The sequence below is a fragment of the Pavona decussata genome, unplaced genomic scaffold (genome assembly GCF_977016875.1).
Source record: "Pavona decussata unplaced genomic scaffold, jaPavDecu1.1 SCAFFOLD_9, whole genome shotgun sequence".
Lineage (NCBI taxonomy): Eukaryota > Metazoa > Cnidaria > Anthozoa > Scleractinia > Agariciidae > Pavona > Pavona decussata.
In genome coordinates this window covers 1300892-1321544 of record NW_028145432.1, presented here as the reverse complement: position 1 = coordinate 1321544, position 20653 = coordinate 1300892, and the positions used below count along the sequence as shown (strand labels likewise).

General features: G+C 39.6%; 3 protein-coding genes across 3 annotated transcripts in view; all 3 read right to left on the bottom strand.

Moving 5' to 3' along the window:
- The window catches only part of LOC146488443 (retinal homeobox protein Rax-like), a 205067-nt gene that overhangs the window by 102990 nt on the left and 81424 nt on the right, over positions 1 to 20653 (bottom strand). The window lies entirely within an intron of this gene.
- LOC146488454 (uncharacterized) lies at positions 32 to 4781 on the bottom strand. The gene is made up of 5 exons (XM_085116262.1): positions 4712 to 4781; positions 4123 to 4203; positions 3205 to 3408; positions 1197 to 1371; positions 32 to 165 (listed from the first exon to the last, which is right to left on the bottom strand). Exons 2-4 carry the CDS (start codon positions 4187 to 4189, stop codon positions 1205 to 1207), a joined length of 438 nt encoding a protein of 145 aa, XP_084972388.1. The 5' UTR covers positions 4190 to 4203; positions 4712 to 4781; the 3' UTR covers positions 32 to 165; positions 1197 to 1204.
- LOC146488453 (5'-tyrosyl-DNA phosphodiesterase-like) lies at positions 17020 to 20636 on the bottom strand. Its single transcript, XM_085116244.1, has one exon. The coding sequence runs from the start codon at positions 20571 to 20573 to the stop codon at positions 19569 to 19571; it is 1005 nt and encodes a 334-aa protein (XP_084972370.1). The 5' UTR covers positions 20574 to 20636; the 3' UTR covers positions 17020 to 19568.

Below are 20653 nucleotides of genomic sequence, written 5' to 3'. Positions count from 1 at the left end.
GTTGACACAGAAATGAGAATTCAAACGGGAATGCTTTTTCAATGCTCTTTATTTCCCCTTAAACCACCATGTTCTTGTGAAGTCTTACAACAGTAAACCCCCAAATTGTTTCCACTTTGATTCCACAGAGACTTGAGTCAGCCAGCAGTTTCTGGTCGATAAATGCTGCAGAAAATATAGATTAAAAAGAGAGTTTATGAGATGCAACCTCAACTAAACGGTGATTAAAACTAACAGGGAAAAGAAATTGAAAAGGTGGGTATGTGTTGAACAAAAAATATTTTGACCATTGAGTTGGATTACCGTCACTGAGGAGATCAATGCCAGATTGGAGGAAATATCACTGGAATAAGAGGAACTTAGCAGGAGATCAAAAACGTTTTTGTCAAAATTGTTTTGCTGTCAGTCAAGTTAAAGTTGATGAATTTCGAACAAGATATTTCTTACTTTTTGCTTCTCAAAATTGGTATAAAGAGAGTTTGTACAACAACAACAACAACAACAACAACACTGTAAAAGGTTACACCTCGCAACAGGTAACTCATATACAGGCTAATATACGAGGGTGGGGAGGGGGCTTATTTAAGGAAGAATTAAATTGTCCGAATATTTTTTTTGGGAGGGGGAAGGGAGGGGGGAGTTGTTACCTAGGGAACTTGTATTCGGCAGCGGGTGGAAGGGTGCTCACATAAGGAATTTTTACCGCATTTCTTATTTTGTAGCTCAGTCCATTGGTTAATACAAAATAAGTCTTGTAAAATAAAGGAAAATCCTTAACACGTTGAGGGAGTGGTCAAACACCTGATTTTGGTGACAAGATTCATGAAAATGTACATAAGTGTTACTCCGATGATGGCATTATGTACTACATTGAAGCACCAGTAAAAAAAAAAGCATTGTGTAATGCTACCAATGAGTCATGCTGTACTTCTCCTTTTCTCTTCCTCTTACTCTTTCGATAATATGCTTTGTAACGACTGTAACTGTTATCTATAGTATGCATTGTATTTGGTTATATTTAGTCTATAATGTAATTTTGCCTCCTGCTACCCGCGCAAAACTGTAATGCGTATTTTAATCTAAGGAATGTCTTAACATCATCCGACTTGCCCGTCAGTAAACAAATGTTTTGATTGTGGCATTTAGATACAGTATGTAAAAAAGTAAACTTCCTACTGCCTATTTACAGAACTTACCGTCAAGTCTAGCCCTCCTTGATCTTTTTGCATTTTTGTTTTTGCTGGCTTTCGCCCACGCAGTCCCTGCCTCCCTTTTTGGGGTCCGGGGCGGGGCTGTTGCACTCTCGTGTACGCTTCTGCTTTCTTTTCTTGCACTTACTCCACGCGCTCCAGTCGCTCCAACCGCCATCAACTAAATTTCCGTTGAAAAACAAATAAATGTATCAGTCAGTGTTATGTTTATTTTAAGATTTGCTTAATTCAATTAAATTCGTTTATTTTGCCATTAACCAAAAAATACAACATAAATACATTATAGACGACACAATGTGTTAAAGGCTAGGAAGCCTATATAGAAGCCGGGTGCTTATTAACTATAGGCTTCCTAGAACTATAGGATAAACCATAGAAGTTAAGGGTACTGATTGAAAATTCCAATTAATTTTTTTTAAAAGAAAAAAAAAAAGAAAGAAAAAAAAGAAGAGGTAAAAAAGGTGTGTAGCTCAACAAAGAGTCAATTTAACTTAGAAAGGAGGAATTTTTTAAGTCTTTTGCTAAACAAACCTGATACTTTCATTGTTTTGAATTTCACGACTTAGCGAGTTGAAAAACGTAGGACCTTGAAACCGAATTGAGAATTTTCGAAGATTAGTTCGACAATAAGTTATATAGAAAAGGTTGGAATTTGTTGTTTTATAAGAATGTATTTGGCTCGCAAGAGTAAACATATTACGAAATTCGACACATACATTGAGTTAACAAGAAACAAACATTCACTGAGATAAGAATGATGTATTACTAATTACTGTGGCCTATGTCACTGGCTGAATAACACATCATTGTCATTTCCTTTATTCTTAAAACATACCATAGTATAGTATAGTATAGTATAGTATAGTATAGTATAGTATAGTATAGTATAGTATAGTATAGTATAGTATAGTATAGTATAGTATAGTATAGTATAGTATAGTATAGTACAGTATAGTATAGTATAGTATAGTATAGTATAGTATAGTATAGTAATTCAGTGAAAGCACTAAAAATGCTTTGTTCATGTTTTAAACTAAGCGCTATTTTCAAGAATTCATTGGGGCTATGATGGTGTTGAAACTTCCTGTGACGAAAACTAAAATCGCCCATTATATGACATATTTTGTTTTCTCTCGAGACTTATTAATAGATCATTGTCTGAAATAATAGATAAAGCTTTCCCTACACAACGTTTCAAAACATAAATCAGACAAGATCACTCGATACATAAAAACTCAAACCACCACCGGACCTGGGTGATGTTTGTGATTATACAGCTATCGATGCCACCTGAATGGGATGAGTCATCTAGCAAGGTCTCAGATATGGCAATGATTGAAAATGTTATTTCCAAATTGACTCATAAATTGGTTTGTTTGTTCACATTACGCAGCAGAAGACAGCGACTATTTAAGTGTAAAAGAGAGTGAAAGAACAATTTGGTTTAGACAATCCGCTGGTAACTTGGCATATTAGAGTTCGCGGGACACTAGGCACTAGGCATCTTAAACCAGCTGTTCAGTGAAACGTGTTCAATACAACGAAAGGAAATAAATAAATAATGGTAAAACTAATCAAAAATAATGAAAAAAATAAATAAATAAAAAAAATAAAAGAAAGAAAGAAAGAACGTAAAGGAGAAAGGAATAGATCTAGACACATTCTTTCGCTTTCACATCGTGCACCGCATCTTTTTACTTCACTTGTATCGATTGGTATCCTTGTCCAAATCCTTGGTTATGCTCCACTTTATTAAAAAGAGTAAACTGCTTTGTATTTTACTTTCTTTAATCATTCCGTCGATTAATGGTAGGCATGCTTATACTTAAATCAGTAAAATGAGTGAAGTCTCAGTTTCCGAAGTTAATTAAAAATGCTCAATTAACGCACAAATTGTTTCGACACGATGACTAAAGTCATGATAAACATGTGCTAAACAGATGGTAAATCATGCATATATTCTTGGTTATCAGTAGTGAAAGCAATACTTAACCGCATCTCCCTTTGAACACATGAAGAAAATCGCCAAAGTTGATGGGACTTAAAGAGCACCAATAAACGCCTTGTCCAAATGGCGCATCATCAGTGGTGCAGGAATGGTACTCCTTGTCGTTGTACTTAAAGGGAAAATGGCAGCAATTATGTAAAAGTGGAGTTGTTTTGTCCGTCTTGGTGCCAATATCGCAAACGTCACCTCCTGAAAGAAAGAAAGGAAGGAAGAATTAAGGATAGAAAGAAAAGAAATTAAAGAAGATGTACATTATACATAATTTTTGTGTTATGTTTAAAGTCAGATGAATAGAATAATAAAACTATTGGAACTAAAGAATATACCAAGATATAATCTAGTTATATTTGAATGTTTCGTACTAGGCTTCCGAACAATGGCCTTTGCTAAATATGGCCAACGATGGAAATGCATCGCAACTTGGAAAATTAGGTTCTTCCTTGTGTCAGTTTAAAAAGTTGCTCCAAACTTATTATGTTTGTTCTCCCTCCAAGAACATAACGTGATGTGTTGCTTTTGGCGTTCTAGGAGCATCTTGCGTGCCAGAATAGATACACCGAGTTTATTGAATCAATGTTTTGACCACCAAAACGTAAAACTCCCTATAGCGTAGCTTCTTTAAAACCACATAGCTAAGAAAGCATTAAAGTTGAGTTATTTTTTCTTCATTCGTTACTTATGACCGGCTGTACTCTAAGTAACTGAAAGGAAAAGTATAGCAGCAGCACAATCATGATTTCATGATACATTCTAAAATGTATCTTCATAGAACATCCAACAGTTTTGCACATCAAAAGAGCCAAGAGCGTAGCAAGCGCTAAGTTTATTTCTTCCATTCAAAACCGTTAGATAAGAAACCTAAGTTAGCTTGAAGCCAATTAGTTTATCACAGTCTTAAATTACCTCCAAAAAGTGCAGATACTGACATCACCAAACAGAGCAACATACATATCTTCAAGGCAGAAGTCATCGTGGCTTCACTTTCTGGCAAAAAAATTACAGAAACATTATCCTTAATTCAACGACTACATAGTTGTATCGTCTCATCGTCTTATTTCCAGGGTATATGAACAGAAAGATGCTTACTAAAAATGATAAAGCAGGAATCGCCGAGTCCCTCTTGGAGACAAAATTTGACGAAACTTCGAAAACTAAATTAAAATGGCACCTGGAAATTCTCAAAGAAAGTTTCGAGTGACTCGCTCAACTGAAAGGCACTGCCAATCAGTTCGCAACATAAAATCCTACAAGGTCCGCGAAATCGAACAATGGCGATGGAACCCCATGGGAAGGAGTGCAAAAACGAAACTTAGGCGACTGCGGCAATTTTCCGGGGAGGGAGACCCTGTTTAAAGCAGGGTTGTTTTCACAAATCAGATTAGCTCGTTGGGCCCGCTATCCTGACAATTTCTTGTTAGAAAGAGTCTAGCTCTAATGAACCTTGAAACTTTTGACAAAAAAGTGGACAGTTTTAAAAGGGTTTCAATCCTACCTGACAAGCCAAGATGTGTTACTTGATCTCCTGAAAAGTAGCACTGGTTTATGACACCCGTGTGCTGTATTTATGGGGTAGGCCTTTCTTTGTTGATCCTTGACCTGCCGACGCGTTTTTACTGTCTCTATGCCCGTTTGTATTTGCATTAACCCACGATGGCGCAACTGTAGGTGCGTAAATGGTGCGTGGGAAATGAGTTAATCATTTTTTGTGGGTATATCCCCCATCCCACTCATATTTTCAAGCCGACATTTACTCCTAGAAAATAAAATGAAAACATGATTTGTCCATGGCAATAATTCTATGTTTACAGCACACGAAAATATGGAATTTCAGTTTTATTGAGTCGTGTTTTCATTTCCTTTGCCCCAAATCCAAAAACGTGTTTAGCAAATGTTTAGTTTTCGTTCGTTCTGCCAACGCTTTTGTCCTCCGGTTAAATCCTGCCCCTTCTTACCCGAATTTCACCCACACTGGTACCGCTCCAAGCGTGCGTGGTCCGAACCTGAACACTAATTAGGAATATTTACGGAAACTAAACGCAAGCAGCTCTTGCGAGACAATCAGACTACAACAACTTTATGTCACAACTGACTGAGAATTATGGCGTTTTGTGTCCCTTCGTAATGCTGGGTTTCAGCTAGCCTCCCTGGCAGAAGCTCTTTTGGCTCGTCACGCAATCTTTCCTCCCAACTAAGATTGCGTGACGAGCCAAAAGAGCGTCAGCGAGGTAGGCTAGGTTTCAGCGAGTATAATTATTTGTCTATATTTATCCATGATACCAAAATGGTCAAGGTGCTACCCAGGTGGGTCACTGTCTGGATCAATACTGACTGAGAAGTATGGCGTTTACTGTCCCTTTGTAATACTGGGAGTCAGTGAGTGTAATCCATGATGCAAAAATGGTCAAGGTGCTACCCAGGTGGGTGGTCGCTTTTCATCCTGCCAACGCGTCTGTTTGTTCCTATCAACCCCCGCTGCCGGCCAGTTAAGGCCTTATACTATAAATTGGAAGATGATCAAAGCCTTTAGAAATTATTTTCACCATATTTTGTTCTGTTTCCTGGTATTAATGCCTGTGCACAACTGAAAAAGAACGATAATGGTGTTTACACTACAAAAAAATTTCCTTAGTGCAAACACGCCAAGGCGCGTAGTGCGTGGTTAAACCTTGGTCTGCCAACGCTTTTTTTTCTGTTTCTATGGCTGCTCCTACTCGCGAATCAACCAAGGCGGGTGCGTGGTGCGTGGTTAAACCTTGGTCTGCCAACGCTTTTTCTTTCTGTTTCTATGGCTACTCCTACTCGAATCAACCAAGGTGCGTAGTGCGTGGTTAAACCTTGGTCTGCCAACGCTTTTTTTCTGTATCTATGGCCGCTACTACTCGAATCAACATACGCCGACATCTACCTGCCTTAACATCACCCTTGAAAGTAAACCTAAATACAGTTGCTAACTCATTTGAACCAAAAAAAAAAAAAAAAACCAACAACAAACAAACAGGAACTAAAACAAAACAACATAAATCAAAGAGCATCAGTTCTGTTTCCAATAAAGTCAAATATGTTTTTTCAACATTACTGCGTCCTACTTCCATCATCTCCATACAAAAAAAGAAAACAAACAAACAAAAAAACAAAAAAACAAAACACCAACTTCTAAGTTTATGGTCGATATATATTCCTAATCTGCCAACGTACTTTTATGTCTTATGTGCGTTCCTAATCGAATCAACCCACGCTACCACCTCTGTGGGTCTCAGGGGGTGATGTGTGTGGGAAGTTGATCAGAAGTTGAGAATGTTGGAAAGAATCCTATGATACTCTCGGGGCTACTTGAAAAATGAAACAAAACTAGGAAAAAACAATCGAGTAGCAATAGTTTCACGTCTGCACCACAGAGGAATGTACAGGGTCTCCGTGATTCTGCTCCCCCCTGGGCTGAAAGTTGACCATTTATATTATACTTTTGGCAATTAGCATTGAAATTTGCATTAACCCAAATTCTGACAGATTGAAAGCCAATGGAAACAACACACTAATTCGGTTTGCCCAAACGGTAAATTCTACCGCTATTACTTGAAACATCGGCCATACGGTATGTATACCGTTGGCATCATCGGAGGCTTGACCAGGACGGGGGGGGGGGGGGGGGGGATGGGAAAAATTGGCTAGGAAAAGCCCTAGGTACGAGGAGGACATTTTCTGACTGTTCACCAGTTCCAGGCCTTTTACCAGGTATGAACCGCGTGCGTGGGTACATGTACGCAACAGAGAAAATATTTGACATATGATTTTCCGTTCCATTCACAAATATCGGACTTTTCGTAAAGGGTAAACTATTCGAGTATTTTGCTACAGTTCAGAGTATGATTAGTGGACAGATCATGAAACGTTTGTTACCTAAAATCTGTTTTGAACCTCTTATGAACGAAACTGGAGCGATGCATTTTGATCTTACTACGTAGGTTACTGACCAGTGGTTTTGAGGAAGGAGCCATTATCAGTTGATGATTATCTTTGAAAACTGAAAAGCTGTCCAATAAAACGCCAGTATAACCTGAGTGAATCATAGCGTTTGAATCTGCAGTTCTTTTATGGCGATTTCTTTTATTTCTACTGTGTTTCTGAGTTGCATGTTGGCTGTAAGTTAACATAGCTTTTTCAGTGTTATACAAAAGAAAAAGATGCATCGATACAATTCACATTAATTTAGTCGACAACTGTACAGGATGTATCTTTTGTCCACACGTAAAGTGCAGATGACTGTGAAAAGATTGTTGCGCCGGAACGCCGCTGCGCTCCTTGTTTTCCTTTCTCCTCGAACTGTAACGGAACAACCATTAACCGAATCGGCACGCCATGTATGGATCACGGCACGAAGCCTATCCAGTAAGTGACAAGCGCCATGACTGGAGGTATTTTGTGTTCATATTTTGCACTCGTGTGAAATCGATCTAGTGTATAGTGTGTAGAAAACGCATTTAACCGTAGTCACTGTTTCTATACAAGAGACGCATTCTGATCCGTCTGGAGCAAACCTAGACAGTTTGTCAGGCCGTGTGTATCTAAGTATGTCCGTTGAAGATGGATTATTCGTCCGTCAGCAGAGCTTTTCTCTCAAGGCGCACAAAGTTCGTGCAAGCCAATAGCGTGTGCGTGGTTTGTGAGCCTTTGCTCAGACGGAACCATGCATTATCCGCATAAACATACGACTTAATCGTTTATCGGCCAGGACGGTTTGTTCTACATGGATAATGAATCACGAGTTCAAGATTTTAAATTGCAAATAATGGTGTCCATCGCTGGTCAGATGGACTTCCATCAGCCACTCGGTCGTTTGGAACTGTAATGTTTGTTAGTTTCTGCTGTATAAGTTATCAGTCTTTGAGTACAAAGAATCTAAAAACTTATGAAAACGAAAAATTGTGTTTTAATCCACCATGCTGCTCTGATTTATAAACGGGGGCCATAAATAGTGTTACTAATCGGCATCAAGTCTTGTCTTTCTCAAGCTTCATTATAAACGTGGGGCAGGTTTCTGTAGTATCCTCAGGCTAAGTACAGTAGCGGAACTGACAGCAGCCGTTTATATCAGGTCACAAACGGTAGGATAAGAAGATTTCGGCTACTTTCGGTCGTTTGCGTTTTGTCAAAGCTTCGTATATTTTTTTATTTAAAGCATAAATGACGTCTTATTTCCTCTTTGCAATATGCATATATTTTTTCGGCGTTCTTTGTTAGTCTGACGTCTTTGCCAACGTTTTGGCTGTTGCTGGGAGATGTAGTCAATTGGGTTAAAATATAGGCCCTGTTTGTCTGTCATGTAAGCGCTTCACGTGCAGTTGTTAGCGCCAACTGATAACACTTTTCTTCTATTCTTTGCCCCCGACGTGACAACGCGACCAGACAGTCGTGTAAATGTAAATGTACACGTGCACAGAATTTAAAACAACACTGTATAAGCAATCTACATGATTGAAGTAGTAAATAATTTTCCAATGTCCCTATAAAATTATACAGAAAAATATTTAAAAAAAATTTCAACTCCTAGTTCGCAACAAAGCAGACTGCCCAAGGAAGTGGGTGGAAGGGTATAAAATAATGGCTACACTGTAGTTCACTAAAGTAAATGTTCTGGCAAAGCGACGGTGGTAGTTTACTGTGCCACCGGCCCTAAACTGGTGGCTACCTGAATGGTTGATGAAAATCTTGTGACGGTGACCATTATGCAATACTTAGAACAATACATAATATTACTCAAGGCTTTTTATTGCTAGATTTATTTTTAAACTTGTTATCAATATGCACGTTAAGCGGTTTTGTTGTGATTTCATTCTTCATTCGTTTGTTGGATAACAAACACTCGTCTTGTTAAATAATATCGGGTCGAAGTGATAAAACTCGGTATAGAGTGTTTTCACATGACGTCACGGCGGCCATGTTGGTGTCCCAAAACAAAGAAATGGCGGCCATGTTGGTGTCCCAAACTTAACCTCTGGGAATTGAACTCTATTTTTATGCAACTACTTTTTTTTGTTTCAGTAAACCAATATGACCGGTAGTCACGTGAATGAAAACGCTCTATAGTGAAATAAATTCTCAGTCTCCTCCGTTGAATATCATTAGGATAAACTGGAACGTAAATCTATACAAAGGATTTAGAACCCTGAATTTTTAAAACTGGAAATTTACAGCAGTCGTTCAAACACGCTTGCGAAAAGACTAAAACACTAGCGCGGACTTTTCTTTTTTTCATTTGGATCTTGATTTATAAGGCAATTCAATTATTATTCTATACTGCAAGGTATATTTGTTATATACGGTATTAATTGTTACCGGCGTCAAAGTATAGCTAGTCACATTATGTAGATTATTCGTAGTTGTTGGGAACTTTCTATTATTTGCCCTAGCAAAGCTGTTTTTCGGAACACTGAAGGTTGATTTCTATCCAGCGTAATAGCGGGAGTTTGTTTCAGTCAAACGTTTGTAATCTATTTTTGCCGGGGATTTAGTTGCTGTCCGTACTATCGGGGTGTCTGTAATAGCGCGGTGTCCGCAAGGCGAGAGTTGAATGTACTTGTCATAGTTGTCAGATTTAAAACTACTTTAGTTTCTTTCAGTACCAAGTACAACGGCGTACAACGGCGCCATCTGAAGGTAGGGAACATATTTTTAGTTACTGAAAGTACCTAAATAAACCCTTTTGTCACTGCGCCTGGAGTAGATTTTGAATTCGTTTCCCAAAGATGTATTGGTTGCGCTCTCGTCACGCAATTTTGTTTTAGAAACGGAAAATAAAAGCATTTAGTGAACAGAGGTTGAGCAGCTGAAACGTTTCAAATAGAATATTACTTTAATTTCAGTTGTGCTGGGGTCAAATATAAATTGTCTTATAATAGGGAACATTGTAGTGAATTGTAGAATAGAGATCAAAGCTTACGTAGCGCAGTTACCAGAAGTGTCCTGTTGCCGGTATTAGTCATCGGAACCTGTTCCGCAAAGTCCTATTTTTATTCTTGCCCTTGTACAGTCATTAGAAAAATTGCCCGGTCCGACTTTATAGTACATCCAATGAAATAGAACAATTTCGATATATTAAAATTTTAGCTTGGCTACGGGGCTTAGGGGAATCAATGGAACAACAGAAATAGTTTTATCGCCCTTAGCTTTGTAGCCAATTAGACAAACCGTAGACAGCAGATTCACGGATCACTTGAGCCCGCGAACGGATATGCGTAGAAAAACTGCGCAGACTATTTTTTCCGCTCTGAAGGCTTACTCTGGGATTCAGAGCCAGAGCAGTGATTAAAAGTAGCAGGTGTAGGGGTAGTTGAAAGTTCATCCATTTCATCATCTGCGTCACGATCTACTGTAAAATCAACAAAACCAAAAGAAGTCAAGATGAGAGAAGTCAAAACATCCTCTTCTCCTGAGCCTACGATCTTTTAGTCAGCAGTTGAATCGTAAGCAACAACCGCTGGGAACGAGATTCTTACTACACCTGAAAGAAGTACAGGGAACGTCGGCGAAATTTCGCGACAAATGCATGGAACTGCACAGTTTTCGCAGCATATAAAAGTGGACGAAACAAGCCGTCTTTGAAGAAGAGATGAATAAAAAGCTGCTAAACGCTGTAGCCAATATTTGTGACCTTTTTTCTACCTGATCCTTCTTTCTTCACCCTCTTATTTCGTTCTATTTCTTGTCCTGGATTTTATCGACGCCCTCTTAAAAGTCGGTTTAGCTGGTCCCACTTTTGCTTAGGAATGCGTGTAGGTTAGCTAGGTATTCAGAAAAAGTAATATAATAAATGATATAATAGAATACAACTAAAACTATAAAAGTATTCTAAAGCGCTACTCTGCAATAAAAATTCAATGCTACAGAAAAGTAAGCTTATATATAAGTTAAAAGTTAAGATAAAAATTTAATCATATCGTGATACGTGACATCCTACATACATTGACTAACATTATTTCCCTGGTAGAATATAATTATAAATAAAATAATAGTTTGTCTCACGATGTAGTCACTAACTTTTAAAGTTGTAGATAGCGACATTTCCACTGGTTACAGCTAGTCTTTATCAGGCGATGAGGTCGGTGTCAGTATTTATATTAATAATAGTATCACGAAGGTCGGCTGTGATAAGAAATTCCCCGCTGAATCGGGAAGAAAATGCATCCTCAGAGGTCCGCGATTGCTTTGGCCTCCTGTTGTGTTTCTTGATCGTTGGTATCCAGGCATCCGGAATTTCTATTCCCTTATCCCTGTTGACGCTGTTAGGGTATAGCGTGGTGTGGATGGCTTCCTTGACTCTGCGTCTATACCAATGTGAGTCTCCATCAATAAAATTTACTGGTGAAGGTCTGGCTGCGGGCGAGTCGTATATCTTTCTCGTGCTCTTTGATGTTTTTCTGATTAGGCCTCCCAGTTTCGCCGATGTGGATTTTGTAGAATTCGCCAGGGATCTTACACACTACGCAGGCCGCACCACTTGTGACCTAAGTGTGGTGTCAGACTGTGCGTATGCCTTGTTGCTGTAGGCAGCTGCGAAGAGGCCCGGAAAGTCCCCTTTGTAAGGTAGAACCGCTGTGGACTGCCACGGGCTCTCTACTAGATGTTGGTCTACGGGTCAGCTTCTTCAAAAAGGAGAAAGGATAAGCGTTTGAAACAAGTACAAACGATAAACGTTTCTTCTCCTTAGAGATAGCTGATGATCGGGTCACAAGACCTTTCGCCCACTTGACAATACCGCGTTTTTCTGTTTGAGAGTGGTGTGAATCATACGCTGAGTATTGATCAGTGTGTGTCAGTTTCCTGTAGACACTGAAGGTGAGGAGTAGTGATAGGTGCACCGAATTATACCCGGTAAATGAGCAGCCATGAACATAAAGTGAGCAGCCAGAATAAATTTAAAAAATGCGCGGGAAATTTTATAAGCAATAATTATGAAGTCACAAAAGAATGTGTGGGTGTGTTGCATGCCCAGGCTTGCCCGCTCTATACCCACCCTGATTGGATAGTCAAGACTCTTTTGTTAGAGTTAATAAAAACAGCGCAAAATTTGAAAGCGTTATCATTCAACTAGAGTAAAGATTATTTTATCGCTGCTATATTCCGCAAGGATGGTTCCAAACGTTCAAGTCGAATCGACCCCTAAGCCTCTCCTGTCAGTAGACGAAGTGGAAAAAATCCAAAGGTAGAAGATAGCAAGTCTTGTTGGTCATGTGTTCCAGCTAACGTATGCCGCCATGCTAGACGCAATGATTCAAGAAGAAAAAATAAATCGCTGTAACGGTTGCGCTATTCACCATCCAAGTCAAAGACAGCACTCCTGCCTGATGATGGATAGCGAAGATGCTTGGTTTTATTTCCGAGATGATGTGGTCGAAAACATTGATCTGAATCTCGTCCTAAAAACCGCCGAGAGTGTATGCAGTGGCTTGGTTTTAAACTGGGAAAGTCGTGGGAAACATACGTGACCGAGCTGCCCAAGTTACCTTGGACCAGCATCTATCTTACTTCGTTGGAACTCGAAGGATTCAGTGAAATCGTTCAACCGAACCAGCTGGAAGATCGCATTCTGTATGCCATTTACTACGCTCCCAGTGGATTGAAATGGAAAGATTGCAGTGGTATGGAAATGAACAGCCAAGTTAAAGCACAATGCCCTGAAACCATTGTCAGAAAACAAGAAGAACCACAACAAGTCGCCATTGCTCCAAAATGCGAACCCCTTTCAAAGACGCTCTCAGCGAATTCTTTGCCGAACGAAGAAACCCTCCGAAACTAACCATCGAGATTCCCAAGACAAGTTCACGACCAAAACTGCAAAGACAAAATGGGGTTATAGAGCAGTGATGAGGATGCGTTTTACTTGATTTGTGATACTCATGCTGACAGTTTTCTTGAAAAACAATTTGATTTTATATCAGTGTTAAGCTCATTTTCTGAGTCCTAATAAACCGTTGATGCGTAAACCTATCTTTGTGTGTCTTTCTTTCTCCTATCTATCCCGAGGAAATGAAAAAGCTATTAAAGTCACGCACCGTTAGTCAGTTAATTATGCGAGTTCGCAAGCCTAAGGTTGCATAAAAATTAGTTCAGCTTTGCTGGAAAAAACCCCAAGGGAGTATCTTGACGTATTAGTATATAAAGGATCAATTAAAACACGCGACTTATAATTGTTAGCAATAGAACCAGACGAGAAATACCGTTTTAAAAACTTTATTAAAAAGCAATGACAAAAAGAGTCAAACACACAGCGATTTGAAAGGAATGAAAATGAATCATTTGACTGACTATTACAAATCCGTTTTTTTTTTTTTTCGTTTTATTTCGAGGAATAATAATTATTCCTTCCGTGTCTACACAATTTTCCTATGGCCTCTAAGCCAAGAGTTCGACTTTCTTTGTTTCTTGCGGTTTGTCTTGTTCTTTGTAGTCGGTCTTTCAGTTTTTGCTTTAAAAGAGGCTTCATTTCTCCGATATCTTGACAGTTCGTACACCGTTTCTTGTTTCTGTACTGGATTGTGATAGTGATTTTTTCCGGAATTATCCGCTTCACTTTCGTAAACGACGACTTTAACTTTAGGTTGCAGTTTCGCCTCTTGTAAATACTGTCTTCGCTGTATGTGGTCTAACTGATGAACATCCGCGAGATGGTTAGCTAATCTGACAAGGTACTTCGCCCCGCACGATGGAATCGGACAGTTTCTGCAAACTCTCTGGTAAACCATGTTGACAGTTTGATGACTGAACACAAATGACATTTTTTTCGCAACTAGTCAGTTTATATAGAGTGTCAGAAGGGCCAAACACAGTCCAGAAAGGCCATAACCAGGCCTGAAAGGCCAAAACCACGCCAAAAGAGACAAAAGGAGACAAACGGGCCATTTGTAGTTATATGGTTTTTTTTATTATTTTTCTCAGACACACGCGTGGGTGTCGCGCGTCGCTAGTCACGCAACAGCTCTCAACTTTGGAATCATCATCTTTATTTAAAAGTGTCATCACAAATAACAGTGTCTAATTAAAAAGTTTTGATCTTGCTTTAGTAATTTGCATTTCAAATTTTAGATCTTTTTATTTTCTCTACAAGTTTACTATTATTGTTATTATTTTCAAGTCATCAATCAACACACTTAAAGTTTGGTTGTTTACAGTTTTATTGAAATGCAACAATACAAAGGTCCAGGAAATAAAAAAAAATTCCATAACATTCATAGTAGGTTTAGTCTTGATCTTGTGGAATGGGCTGCTTTTCGTACAATCGATTGAGTAAGAATTTCCGCTTATCGATAGCAAGTTCCGTCGATTCCAACCAATCAAATCCTTCTGTGTCTTTAAGCTCTTTTTGAGTTTCCATCACTTTTTTGAAGGTGGGATCTTTTTTCATTGCACGCATCCATTGTAGATTCTCTAAGAGCACTTTTCTCAGCTCTTTTCTGTAAACAGGAACGAGAGCGTTCACGGCTTTACTACGAGCCACGTTTTCTGAATCTCCGTTTTCTTGGTACTGATTGATCAAAGCGTCCAGTTGGATCTTGTGGCGTTTCTCGGCTTCATCAAAAATGCGTGACCACGGCTCTAAGTTTTCTGTTTCTTCTTCTTGGGAAGACTCCGTTCCTTGACTAGAGACTTCGCTTTCTTGGGAGAAATCGCTTTCTTCGCTGTCTTCATAATTTCCAGCACCTTGTTGCAGGTATAAGGTATAGTTTGTGCTCGTCATCTTTGGTTTGAACCGCACGCGTTCTGACAGGAAACTAAACTTCAGAAAGTATAGCGTCTGTTTTATAGAAAATTGATGAAGGCGGGGTTACTAAGCGTTCTCCTTCATAAATAAAAGACCAGAAAGGCCATAACCAGGCCAAACACAGGCCTGAAAGGCCATAACCAGGCCTGAAAGGCCAAAACCACGCCAAAAGGGACAAAAGAAGACAAACGGGCCATTTCTAGTCATGTGTCTTTATTTTTCTCAGACACACGCGTGGGTGTCGCGCGTCGCTAATTTTTAATTGTCTTACAAGCTCTCTGCGATAATTCCCTTGTTCCGTTCAGGGTTTTGAAACAGGTCGCTAATAGTTTCCGATATTCTATTTCAATATCACTATTCTACACTTTTTCGAGGGTGTTTGGGGTTCCAACAGTAAACTTGCTAGCCATGTTGTTAAGGAACTGACGGTCTGAGAATCGAAGTGGACGAAGATTTCGCATCAAATAACTTGCGTCTAGCCGGTTCGGGTATTGTTATAGACACTGACTCTGGGACTACCCAATCAGAGTAGGTGTTGGATATGACTTATTGTTTCTCAAACAAAAGACACACGAGATAGTTCACATGCAAATTTTAGAGCTCGAGTCAAAGATTTGTTAAGCATAATTAGTGACTAACGCGGTGTAAAGATGAATAAAACTTTATTTCACTCAAAAACTTTAAAAATCTTTCAAAGGATCTCAAGATAGCTCTATTTCTACACAGACGGTAATGCAATATTTTTAATTTGAACAAACAGGAAGATCTTGGTTCCTTATATTGTTAAGCATAGCAATACATTTTGATCTGCGTAAATCTCGTGCAAAAGCTCTAGAATAAGAAGATAACTGTTTATCTCTTTCGATCTCTTCATGTTCTTCGGGGCTGATGACATAACCTTCAAAAGGTACGTGTTTGCCTTCAATATGTCTTTCATATAAAACCTTCAACACTCGGAAACTTTCGGGATGATGGCCGTCATCACTTGCGTACTTGAAATACGCCTGACGCAGCAAATCGTCTTTCTCTAAACAAAGTGTAGGATCTGGGTCGTCTCGAGAGTCTTCTTTCATTTTTTGGACATAAAACTTGTAAGATTCCCATACTTCGTCCATCCATTTTCTGTATCTAAGACCGTGAAATATTTTAGGACTTCCTAGACTGTTGAATCCATTGTCACACATTAAAAATCCTTCGTCATATTTTCTGTTTAACCTCTTGGCGGTGATTTTCAAACATCTCCTTTATCTCTCTATAAGGATGGAATCTTGTGAACCGTGGCTTAGGTGAATATGAGAGCCGCTCCTTGATAGGATGCGATATTGGCTGGTCTATCCACATGAAAAAGTTACACTCTTTTTTGTGGCACGTCAGAAACATGCGATCCTGGCTCCAGGGTTGTTTACTTTTTCTCAATGCTAGTTTGTTAGAACAATCACAGACCAACTGAGCTGCATATTTTTTCACATCAGAGTGTGTTTGATGCGCGATACGCTCTATGTCCTCTTTCCATTCTGAAGCAGGGGCAAACATAAAGCACATTTTCTCGGGACAGTAAACATAGCTAAATCCTTGCGCTTTTTCTACCAATTCCAACGTTGAGCGGGGATGAAACGGGCAGAACTGACCGGGTAAGGAACTCTCTTTATTTTCTGTCAACAGAGGTGTAGCGCTAGATTCCACTCGAAACATTTCTGTTTTCTCCAACAAACGTAAGACAACCTTGTTTTCTAAAAGTGGAATAGCGCTTTTGATAAAAGCGGCCTTTTATTTTGCAAACATAATAGTCTGGCGACGACCAATCAGCGTTGGGCTGCTTACTTATCAAGGACCCATCAATCAAAAGTGCCCCCTAACCTGTCAACACACCCACACATTCTTTTGTGACTTCATAATTATTGCTTATAAAATTTCCCGCGCATTTTTTAAATTTATTCTGGCTGCTCACTTTATGTTCATGGCTGCTCATTTACCGGGTATAATTCGGTGCACCTATCACTACTGTGAGGTGTCTAAGAAGACGATCTTGCTGTGTATCTCGGTATCCATTGTGAGACGGATTGAGGGCTGCTGGCAGAAAGTTGTCAACATTGCCTTGGTCCAGGATTGTGAAAGTGTCGTCTACGAACCGCTTCCAGATCGTGGGCTTGTACGGTGAGGTTGCTATTGCCTGTTCAAAGGACATCTCCATGTAGAGGTTAGCAACAACAGCAGAAACGGGGCTACCCAGAGTTGCACCTTGCTTTTGTTCGTAGATAGACCAATCGTACTGGAAGTTTATGGATCTCAAATGAAATCTAGGAGGTCTGCAGTCGTAGCAGGTGTTAGCATGTTGCGGTCAGCAAGGTTGAGGTCACTCTCCAGCTTCTGTAACGCGGCTCGTACAGCATCTTGGATGGGGAAGTTGGTAAACAGGAACTCTACGTCGAATTACACCACGATCTCGTATTCCTGGATCCTCTCACTACTGATGGTGGATGTAAAGTAGCCTGAGTTGGTCATTTTGAAGTCCGAGGGACCTGTTAGTAATTGAGGTTACCGCCATTGGCAAACTGAGGAGGGCAGTGTTATCACGGCGGTAGCAAAATGCTTGGACAAAGAACCGGCGTGGCTATTGAAGAGGATCCAGGACCTTCAACGGAAGGCTCATCCCACTCACTCGCGGCCGGCATGGACACTCGTTAATTTTTTAAGTGTGGAAGACACGGCAAAAAATCTGAAAGTTGCCCTCAGATACAATGGACGCAGGCAAAGAAATTTTGATGATCAAGAAGTTTTCTCCAAAACGTGAAAATCTGTCAGGGGAAATAAGGGAAAATCTTGCTGACCAAGCAGCCAGTGGTATTATAACTCTCTGTCATACGAGATGGACATTGCGAACACAAGCTTGCTTTCAGCGCATCATAATTACTCAGCTCTCCTTCAGGAGTGGATCCTTTGTCTTGACGAGAGGTTGTAGTCAGATGTGCTCAAGAGTTAAAAGTAACCTTCCATCTCAGAACCAACCGTGCCCAGGGAAAAACGTGCAAAAAGTAGCAAGGAAACCATCCCATCCTGCAACACCACAGAAGCATTATCGGGGCATTTAGTACTTTGAAGTACCGACTTCATGATCCTGATCAGTGTAGTAGACAACAGTTTTAATCAACGAAGTTTTAATGTAGTGGTCGCTAAGATTCTGGAGTGAAGGGAACAAAGCGCCTCATAAGGAAGCCAATCACAGCTGGAACAACCCCGTACATTTAGGAACACACCTACCCAAGGAGTGACAACCATCAATGCTTTGCAACGGCTGATGGGCAGGAGATAAAAAACTTTTCTCCCCGTGGGACAAAAATTACACTTTCCAAAGACAACCCAGCCTAACAAAAGCCGGAAAAGGTTTTATCTGGCATTGTTTGTTTTCTGATATACGCTATTCTCTGCTTGAACTGAGTGAGTAAAATTATTGGTCGCCAGCGGATGATAAATTAAAGCAAAAAATGTTAAAGGGTTAAGGCTTATTCCTGATCAAAACTAAACCAAGGTTTTGTAATCTTGTTCATTAAATATGATTTTAAAAGCCAAATGGAAGCTAATACATGTAGTAAAGGAAAGTCTAAACCAAAACTAAGGAACAAAAATCTTTTTGAAGTAAATTGATTGATTAGTAATTAAACTTAAATCAAAGTTCATGCTAACCAAGGATTATCCTCATTGGGTTTTGAACAACTTGGCCCAGGTATATAGATGTGATGGACTAGCCTGTTGTCCTGGGGGGGGGGGGGGTTACTCCTCGGAATTCTTGGTAGGGGTGTGCCAGCCGGTTCTCCAAATGCTGACCCTATTTCATACCAAACATGCTTGTAGTGTAATTAAGCTTTGCATCAGTACCAAAGTCAAGAATTGATAAAATTTACCCGAAAATTCTGCTTGAACTGACGATATATTTTGGATACTTCACCTTCTCTAATATTCATTTGGAGTTGAAAAGACAAATATGCTTATATGGTTCCCTGGAAAGCCATACCTGATTTAAGACCATAATGGTCAAAATCTATATCTGTTTTCTGAGACCAAAACGGCTCAAAACCCATATCCTTTGGGGCAGCACATATCTATATAGCTCATATAGGGGAGTATCCCCCACCCCCAGGCTCTTGTCTAGGGAGGAGTACACAACATTAATTGTCATTGCTTCATACTCCATGGGCCACTTTGCGATTTGAGGTTACCCTTACCCTTTTTACCAGGTGCAATTTCACCAGCTATCAAAAATGTTATTCCCTGTTGAATGATACAGACATTTTTGAGTCACTTATGATCAATTTTTTTGAAGGGGGCATGCCTTTCAACCCCTCCTTAGAGTAATGGCCTAAACTTTGTAGAATAACCTAAGGGTAGTCCTTTACTTTTCCAAGGGATTAAGGTGAGCATCAGTTTACGCACACTGTTGCCTATTTTGTTCGCTTTACAATCCCCGAGAAAAATAAGCCAACACTCAGTCTACTTAGAACTGCTTATTGGTATGACTACACTTCTAGAGAAGTATGATGTAATAGGCAGTAACCCAGTAACTAAAAGCTAAATAATATAAACCACAGATTGTGCTTTGTCAAATACTCCTTCTTTCCTGCTCAACTAATTTCTCCCAGCCAGGTGCCCTCCTAAAGAACACCTCCTTTTCAGTTTGGGATTTCCTGTCAAGGTCATGCCTATTGTTTTCTGATAATTCAAGAACAGTGTACAGACCATAATGATCACTAGGTGGAATTTTGGCCTTTGTCAACTTGTTACCAACTACACTCATTTCCTTAACTCTGAAGTCTGATAGTTTGCACAGAACTCGATCAAGCCGTGCTTTCAGGCTTGTAGCATTGTTGCTATTCCCAGCTACTGAGAATGGATTTCTGCTCTGGTCCCAGGTATAACCATTACTGTCTGTATTTCCAGGGAGTGACAGCCATGCATCAGTCCAAGATGATGGCAAAACAACAACACCATCAACTTTAAATCTATCTTCATGTATGTTCATATCACCCATCACACAAACGTTATCATAAGCAGATAGAATTTGTAGTGCTTCCTTCAACTGTAACTCTCTTAAACGAGTATTGTAGCCTGCATGCACCAGGTGTGTTGTTCCAATTGCAAATTGAACATTTGATGAAACAACAGTTTTGGTTTCTGCTGTGACAAGTTTACGATTGTAATATGGAGAATTCTTGAATGGACGAACAAACCACTTATTCACAGGAAAAACACTTAGAATGATCACAAAATAACTGCCTTGTTTACTGACATCAGGTGGAATCATATGATATCTAGCAAACCATTCTTGTTTTCGCAAAAGCCCAAGATTTTCCAGTGTCACTTCTTGAAAAGCCAAAATATCTGGTTCAAGATCTTGCACAAGTTGTCCTAATGCTTTCATTCTTTTCTGCATCTTGACAGGAGAAAACCAAATGTTCCATGTCAGCATGCTAATTTGCTTTCGCGATCCTGTTATTCCAAACAGTGAACTAGTCGAAGGAACGCTCAGGAAAGATCGCAGAGCGTACACAACAAGTATTAATACCGACAGGACCTGTAAAGGGCCTCGAGAAATTGAAAGAGACATAATTTAGGACAGCTTTCCACGTAATTTTAAATTCAACAACTTTTTCTAGCTGTAGGAGCTCATGTTTTCTCTCCTCTCTC

Coding starts and splice junctions, on each gene's coding strand:
- LOC146488454 (XM_085116262.1), bottom strand. CDS start 4,189: ATGACTTCTGCCTTGAAGATATGTATGTTGCTCTGTTTGGTGATGTCA. Junction 3,409..4,122: donor AGTATCTGCACTTTTTGGAG/GTAATTTAAGAC, acceptor TCTTTCTTTCAG/GAGGTGACGTTTGCGATATT. Junction 1,372..3,204: donor TGTGTTCAAAGGGAGATGCG/GTTAAGTATTGC, acceptor ACGGAAATTTAG/TTGATGGCGGTTGGAGCGAC.
- LOC146488453 (XM_085116244.1), bottom strand. CDS start 20,573: ATGTCTCTTTCAATTTCTCGAGGCCCTTTACAGGTCCTGTCGGTATTA.